This window comes from Octopus bimaculoides, chromosome 14 (assembly GCF_001194135.2).
Source record: "Octopus bimaculoides isolate UCB-OBI-ISO-001 chromosome 14, ASM119413v2, whole genome shotgun sequence".
Taxonomy (NCBI): Eukaryota; Metazoa; Mollusca; class Cephalopoda; order Octopoda; family Octopodidae; genus Octopus; species Octopus bimaculoides.
Genome location: NC_068994.1, coordinates 2,440,573 through 2,449,002, shown reverse-complemented (window position 1 = coordinate 2,449,002; position 8,430 = coordinate 2,440,573). Strand labels below are relative to the sequence as shown.

General features: G+C 34.0%; 1 protein-coding gene across 1 annotated transcript; it reads right to left on the bottom strand.

The window, feature by feature from the left end:
* Positions 1–4,116: 4,116 nt before the first annotated feature.
* Positions 4,117–8,424, bottom strand: LOC128249402 (uncharacterized). The gene is made up of 3 exons (XM_052972934.1): positions 7,783–8,424; positions 6,358–6,502; positions 4,117–5,543 (listed from the first exon to the last, which is right to left on the bottom strand). The coding sequence occupies exons 1-3, from the start codon at positions 8,266–8,268 to the stop codon at positions 5,470–5,472; spliced, it is 705 nt and encodes a 234-aa protein (XP_052828894.1). The 5' UTR covers positions 8,269–8,424; the 3' UTR covers positions 4,117–5,469.
* Positions 8,425–8,430: the final 6 nt, after the last annotated feature.

The following is an 8,430-nucleotide window of genomic DNA, read 5'->3' as shown; positions in this document are numbered from 1 at the left end:
TATATATATATATATATATATATATATATATATATATATATATATATATATATATATATATCATGTATATATGTATGTATGTATATTCGAATTATGAAATGGAAGCTGCTCTTCAGTGAAATATTTATCTATATGACATATTTATCATATTTGTTTCATTGAAAAGCCAGAAGCACCAGTATTTGTCTAAGAAAAAATCGCTTTATGGGCACATTATGTTAAAAACATTCTACACACACATACACACATGAATATATGCATACATACATACATTGGATGCTTGATAAAGTCTAAGCCATTGATAAGAAAACTTGGAAAATACTAACAAGCACAAATAATTTCCACATTAACAGTGATGTCGACCGCCTCTACCTAAAACAAAAGCAGGGTGGCAGAGGTTTAACATTGATCCAAAATGCCTTTGATATGTATTTGTGTGTGTGTGTGTGTGTAATTACCTGAATTACTTTTATCCATTTACAGAAGTAGAACTATTTTTTTAATGCAAGAAAAATTAAAATCAATTGCAGATTATGAGTTAACCAGTGATCCAAACGTTTACACCTATGACCAACCCATCTAAAAATATTTTAGACTACGTTATTCTGGTGTGTCTTACCTTTTTAAAACTGGTAGAGGAATTTTGCTGATATGTCTAGCATGTCGAACTACTTGTGTAGAGACATATTGGTCGGCACACTATTGAAAAGTGGGTCTAATTTGAATTAATATGATTTAATAAGGGAAATCACTCTAAAATCATCTTAGCCTAGCTAGACGAAGGGACGTCACTCTAATTCAAAATAGCTTAAAATGATGCAAGGGAATTAACTCTGAAACTTTCATTACTCTAGAACCGACTGTTATTAGACTATGCGTAGATGGCAATCGTTTTCCTTTTTTTAAATGGATCGGTCAAATGTAGAAGGAGAACATTCAGTTGGAGGATACTTTCCTTCCTCCCTTCAACTCGTCTTGAAGAATCTCTTATGGCCGATGAGCACTGCTTCCCATTCCAAAAGATACTTTCAATGACTAAAAGATAAAAAATATTAGGGCATGGACGAGATGTCGAAGAGATGTGTGTAATAGGAGGGATATTTGGGTTAACTGTTTGTAGGGCACTTGCAAGGCAAGCGTAGAATGATAAAAGGTGGTCAAGAATGACAAGAAGGAAGCAGGTTTAGAACATTTGCTCTCTTGTATAAAAGTAAATATTACATCTACTTGGAAGCATCGATACAAATGACATTGCAATTCTTAGAAATCACTAATTGTTCTTTCAATTTAACTTCTGCAATTGATTGCCAATATTAGCACAAATCCATATTTTTTGTGTAATGGGGGAAAGAAAGTTGATTAAATCAATCGCGATACTTCACTGGTACTTTATCTAAGCGACTACAGAACAATGGAAAGAAAAATTAACCTTCGCGAGATTTGAACTCACTGTAATGAGCTGTAACTAAATATCATTTCGGTGAGGAATTTTACCCTTTTCTGTAATAGTGATTGAATAGTTCTTGTACTTTTGTCATTTATCCATTTCTTATGTGATCATGAGTCTTCTTGAAACACGACAACCAAATATGTATTAAATATCTTTAGAGAAACTTAAATTATCTAGGAAATATAATTTAAAGAGATGATTTAAACATTTTTTGAATGTGCATATTTAACTGCCTATCTCTCCCTCGAGCCATCCATTTATCCTTTCATACGTCTGCACGCATGCATGTATGTCGTCGTTCAGTTTAATTTCAAGATTTCTTGCCAGCAGAGAAAGAGCCAGTTTCTAACTGAGATCCATATCTCCTTCATTGGAATTTCAACATCAACAACAGGGTATTTTTTTTATATATGTGCAAATTTGTATGTTTTGTTTTATGTACGTCTTCTCATGCATATAGCTGCATATCTAGACATGCTCATATATATATTTAAATGATAAACTTCTGGAAAGCTTTACAGATTTTTACGGTTCCAGTGATGGATTGAACCTGTAGTCTTTGAATTAGCTTTCTCCTTTCTGGTTTTGAGAAGCCTATATGTGTGTGTGTGTTCTCAGTCTCTTTTTAATTTGATTTCAAATTTAGCACAAGGCCAGCAATTTCGAGGGAGAGTGCCAATTAAATGCATTTACCCCAGTGCTCAACTGATAGTTATTTGACCAACTCTGTAACGATGCAAGGCAAAGTCAACCTCGGCAGAATTTGAACTCATAAGATACCGATGGATAAAATGATGCTAAGCATTTCACCTGGCATGCTAACGATTCTGTCAGCTCACTGCCTTATTTCTCTTTTTAATTTAGAATAAATTTTGACTGGCCAACTGCTTGGCAGCAAGGTTGTGAAGGACCGTATCTTGTTTTATTCTTCATCCTTTAATTCTTAAGGTCTAGCAGATTTTCATTGCCCCAAATATTGCAATTATTTGGAGTGTACAGATTAAGAATTTGTGTTCCCTCTCCAAGAACCCCAGTTGAGCCATACTTTGCTCTATATGGGATGATATGTAACCTGTTGCCCCCAAATAATAATAATAATAATAATAATAATAATAGGTATGAAGATGAAAGTGGATCTTAAGCACTGGATTTGAAAACTCCTTATCAATAGTCCATAGATGTCTGCTTTCTCTTGTAGATTTCTAACCACATTGGTGTCCAGAGGGTAGCTGATTTCTACAACAGATCCTACCGTTTTTTGTGTTCCAAAACATCAATATCTGGTCAGTAATATTTTTTTGTTGGTGGCTGTTTTAAACATTACGTACTCTTTTGTATATTCTGGTTTTAGTCACAGCACCAACATAAGCAGCATTCTCATAGATCCTGAGGTACTTGTAGCTTCTATCGTTAGAGATAGGGGAGATAGACAAGCCATTCATGTACATGTTCTCTACCTAGTCGACAATCTTTCCTCAGTTGTATATATGTATGAGGTCATTATTCGGTTTTATTTCAAGATTTCTTTTCAATAGAGAAAGAGCTGGTTTCTAGCCTAGATCCAAGTCTCCTTCATTGGAATTTCAATATCAACAACAGGGTATGTATGTATGTATGTATGTGTGTGTATGTATGCATGCATGCATGCAAATTTGTATGTTTTGTCTTATGTATGTATTCTCATGCATACACTTGCATATCTAGACGTGCACTTATATTTAAATGATAAACTTCTGGAAAGTTTTACAGATTTTTATAGTTACAATGATGGATTGGATATGTAGTCTTTGAATCAGCTTTCTCCTTTCTGATTTTGAGAAGCCTAATTTCTCAAGATTGGTATCTATCCCAAATAATTATATCAGATCTATTGTGCTTACATTTATTGAGCTTTTCAATGGGACATTCCACCAGTACTCGTTTTTATTATGAGTGGTTATGGCTTCCACCATACTGTGGGTTCTTATTTCTTTGTCCTTATGGGTACACAAAACATACATCACAAGGAGCAAAAGATTTGCTATAGTTGAAGTCAGATTTGATACAGAGAAGCAAGCAAAAGCTTATTCTACACAGTCACTAGAGTGTGAAGAAATCATAATGATTCCTACATACCTAGATCATCAGGTTACAAAAATAAAATTAAAGATGTTCCCCCTGAAATAGAACCACAATGGCTGGTGTCAGCCATCTGCTACACTTCAAAGAAATTATTAACATCTTAGAAATTGCCATCCTCAAACAACAAAACTGGATAGGTTCGGCGTTCGAACTCGAGGTTCAAGCCAATCAAGAGATGATAGAAAATATGCCAGATCTTATAAAACTGCTGGACGGTACCACCTTACATATGGCCGTTGAAGGTAGAAGAGCACACAATCACCTTTGTGACAGAAAAACCAATTTTATAAGACGTTTGAGGTAGTTTTGGCTGTTATTTCTAGTATGTCTAGTAGCTATATTAAGATTTTCTTTGTGTCGTCTGCTGGTTGTTAATGCACTGGCTTTGACGCATGCGCCAAAGAAACGGACCGAGCTGGTTGGTGTCGGACGGGCGTCGGGGTTCGAAAATCTGGGGAGAGAAAAGGAACGAGTTTCAAAACAACTGAAATTCTGAAAAAGGATTTTTTTCTTTTTCAGAAATTATTCTTGTAAAATATGAAGCATGAGATGAAAAGCCTTTATTAACGAGTCTGAATCGTCAGTGTGTGTGTGTTTGTGCGCGCGCGTAAATGTGCGTGTGTGGGTTAATGTGCTCACGCGCATACATGTGTGTGTGTGTGTGTGTGTGTGCATGCGTACATGCGTTTCTGTAATTCCTTTAATATCTCAGTTTTTTTTCTTATAAGACCAGCCAGGACCTCAACGCAGAGAATAAAAATATATTGAGAGAGAGAGAGAGGATCACCCTGTCTACAGCCCACAACTCAACAGGGAACCAAGGAAACAATGTACTGTTAATTGTCAGGCAAGATCTATCACCACTGTACAGAATATTGAACCATCAACTACTATGACACGAGCCGTCGCTTATTTTTCTCACCCACGTGTTTTTGTTTTTCAACACCAATTGAGGCCGAGAAAAGAACAAACGAGTGAACAGTGATTTCTCTTTTCGCCTGACTCCACATGGCTTGAAAAACAGAAAAAAAAAAAAACAACGTTGCTTCCATCTATTGTCTTACAGGACAACACACAAAGAAAAAAAAATACTACACTCTGCTGCTGGCCTTAGGTAGGCTTTCATCTTAATACACTAAAAAGTGTGGGCACTTCAAAGACATTGTAGATGATGTTCATGATATGGCATGGTATCGCTGCAAACCAATTAGTTGATAATCAAAACACACCACATGACATGAGTGTGGTCTGCACATGGTACTGACCAGACAGCAGAAAATGAGAGTTTCAGTTCTAAGTCACTACAGTAGAAAAGGGATCCCTGAAGACTTTGCATTTGGGAAGTCATTCAAGGACAGACACATTGCAAAGTTTATTGTTGGTGTCTAAAAGTCTAGGGAGGAATATGTTTTGTGCCTGAAAGTTTAAACCATATTAATGTCAATTTGATCTTTCTTCCTTCGGATGTCAATAAAATAAGTGTCCCTTACCCTAAATTTGGGACTTTGAGACAAATTATGAACTCAATATTTAATATGTAACCATTATATAAGAAAAAGTCTTTTTTCTTATGCTCATTTTTGAAATATCAAAATAGAAATGCAATATTCATATAAAATCTCATTAAAATGTTACAAAATATTTCCAAATGACTATAATTTTCTTGCTAGGCCAAGGAAGTTAAGATGCTGTGTAGTTGTTTTAGTTCTGTAATTTTAGAAACCAAAGTAAGAGAATTTATGCTTCAAAATTGTGTGTGTTTAAACAGTTTTTTCTTATAGATTTTAATGAATATGTATCATTTAAAATTCCAAAATATCTGGTGCCAAGGATTTATGTCAGGAACAATGTTTCAATGGAAAAAGGATTCTTTTTGAAATTAGTGCATTCCATTTCTGCTACTCTGGTCTTTCACATGTTTCTTTGTCCTTGTCAGCATTTATTAATGAAGGTGTTTCACAGATGTTCAAGTCTAAAAGAGAGAAAAGTGCAATTTCTAGAAATATTGTTTCAAGTTTAAATGAAACATTCTCCTGGACATATTATGTATTTAATTTTTTATACTGCTTCCTTATAAATATCTGCCTTATTCCTTTATGAGAAATTATTCTTAACAAATGAATACATCATTAGGAAATACTTTAAAAAGTTTCATGTTTTTTTTGTATCTTAGTAAAATCAAGAAGTTCATCTTACTGCATTTACTATTGACTTGCATATTTATTCTGCACTTATTTCATATTTTGTTTCACACAGCATCTATATTTCTAGTTTATTTTAAAATCAAATCAAATAATATAATCTAACTAATGAAACATATTTTTAAGAAAATGAAATTATCAGTGCAATAATTATAAATCCCTCCATTCTGTACATAAGTCTTTTCCTCACTTCCCTCAGTAATTGTTAACAAAAATATTCATTAAATACCTAAAGTTATGATACAAGTTATTGTTAAGATGATTTTTTTTTTTAAAGATCATAGCCTCATCTTTAGAGTGTATATCTTTTAATATTTACACTTGTAGTACATTACAAAATTTCAATCTCTTATTGCTGGGCATATTATTCCTGAATATGTACTGGGAATCTTTATTTCTAACTAGACATTAGTAATTCCTTTATCCATGAAGTATATGCACTTATTCAGAAGTGGGGCATCTGGTTGTGAGTGAGTGTTTAAATGCATAAAAGGTAGTGCAAAGGTAGATGATGTGGATATGCAGAGTAAAGATGAGGCTGATAGTTTGAAAAATAATGTATTATACTTCAATGAATAACAATACCTAATGTTTCTCGCAATTCTTCATAGTGGTTGGCCTCTTTTCTCAATGATTCTATGCTATGATAGTAACCTAATGTTTGGTTCAGATATTGTGGATATGTAGCAGCAGCATTACTTTCTTCAGAGCGCAGAGGAAAAGGTCTTGACTGTTCAAATAAAATATTTGATTCTGTACATCAAACTGCATTAAATAACAAACAAAATACATTTATCATTTCTTCTACGTGTAATACACTAAATGTTAATATAAAAGCTAGTTATGTACAATGATTTATAAAGTAATGTATATATTTTGTTAAAACGAGTTATCTCAACAACAATCCTTACTCAACTTCAGAGGAGTAAAGGTTGTTGCAGAGGCAAAAGGTGTAGGATGAAGAAACAGCACATTTATGAACCAATGACTGAAATGAGTTGGTGAGTGACTGGCAGTATACAAACGCATCTCTATACATATTGGGAGGAAAAAATCTGAAATTTATCTACTCCTTCCATAAGATGACTGCTGATGAACATAACCTAGGCATTATTGTCAACAATGATTTATGTTGAACAAACCATATTTCTAAAAGGTTAAAAATCTCTAATATTACTGAGTAAGACCTTTGTCAGCAACTCAGCAGCTCTCTATTTATAGCTAAATTTAGTTATGGTATGTCCACATTTACAGTTTGCATCTCCAGTCTGGAACCCACTTTTTGAAGCATTTTTACGTGTCTAGAATTATCAAAGCATGAAATAAATTAGCTGCATTGGTTGTTAGGTGTCAGGACACTGCAATCTCCAAAAGCTCAATGCTTTCTGAAATTCTTTAACACTACTTCTTACTTACCTATGCTTCTTTCCCTCTTTATGGCTCCTCAAACAGCGCATGCTTTATTTGACATGGTGAGAGCTTACAAGGTGGTGTCAAACAAAGACATTTTCACTCGGAAATGAGTATCTCTTTCTGAGTGATTCTCTAAGTGCTGTGGGCTGTTGACATTGCTTTTACTGTTGCAGTGCAAAATCAGGTGAGCCTTTTATAATGCAGATTTTGAGATGTGGAGGGTTCAAATTTTCTCCATTACCCATTTAGCTATCTGAAAGTGATTAAGGATAGTGCTGTGGATAGTGAGCCTAGAATTGACAAAGCTAATTTATTACTGACTCATACAAACAGAATATATGAATATGTGATATTCTAATTCAAGAAATGTGGTAGTGGATCTTATAAATTTGGAAGCTATAAGTGAACGTCTGGTTTTAATGTGTAAAATGGAAGTGAGTGTTCACTGAATCAATAATATGATGAGATAAAGTACTATCATGGAATGTCAGAGAGAATTTTAAGTTTTATTATCAGTGTATCTAAATAACGAAATTTAACTTCAAATTTTAAAAGTACTTGTATGAGCAGATAATTGTAAAATATTGGAATACTTACTACTGTTGAGAAACTACAAGATGTTGACAGTTTATTTTTGTACATTTCTGGTATTAATTCCCAATAGATATTGTCAATTTGTGATACTGACTGGGAATCTGTTCGATTATAGAGGTCATTCATTTCTGTTATAGAAAGCATTGGTATGGCACTCGAACTCTGCTTGACTTCAATATGTTTAAAGATGCATATTGTAATAGAAACTATGATAACCAAAGATACAACTACACATGCTACAGCAATTATAATTATTAATGTAAGGCTCATTGGATATGTTTTTTTGTCAATAGTTAGCTTCAACAATAGGCTAGTTGTTGCTGACAGAACTGGGGTACCACTGTCTTTCACAACAAACTCAAGCTCATATGATCCGGCATCATTTTGGTAAACTGTGCGAGAGTAAGATAACACACCAGTGAGCGAGTCCAGTTTAAATAACTGTCTCTCGTTACCTGAAACGATTTCATACCTGAGAAAAGCATTCATGTGACTGTCTATATCAGATGCTTTCAGAACTGTGATGTCGTTCTTACTTTGCGGATGATAGTGGACATTAAGAGTGAAATGGTCAACACTAGGAAATGTAAAATATGGAGCATTATCATTTCTATCCAATACTTCCACTTCAACATTCACTGTGTTATTCAG

What these genes read in the sequence shown, in the direction of transcription:
- LOC128249402 (XM_052972934.1), bottom strand. Translation starts at nt 8,268, where the DNA reads ATGAATGCTTTTCTCAGGTATGAAATCGTTTCAGGTAACGAGAGACAG. An exon ending in CTTGTAGTTTCTCAACAGTA is followed by an intron (nt 6,503 to 7,782) that starts GTAAGTATTCCA and finishes TTATTTGAACAG; the next exon opens with TCAAGACCTTTTCCTCTGCG. An exon ending in AGAATTGCGAGAAACATTAG is followed by an intron (nt 5,544 to 6,357) that starts GTATTGTTATTC and finishes TCTCTCTTTTAG; the next exon opens with ACTTGAACATCTGTGAAACA.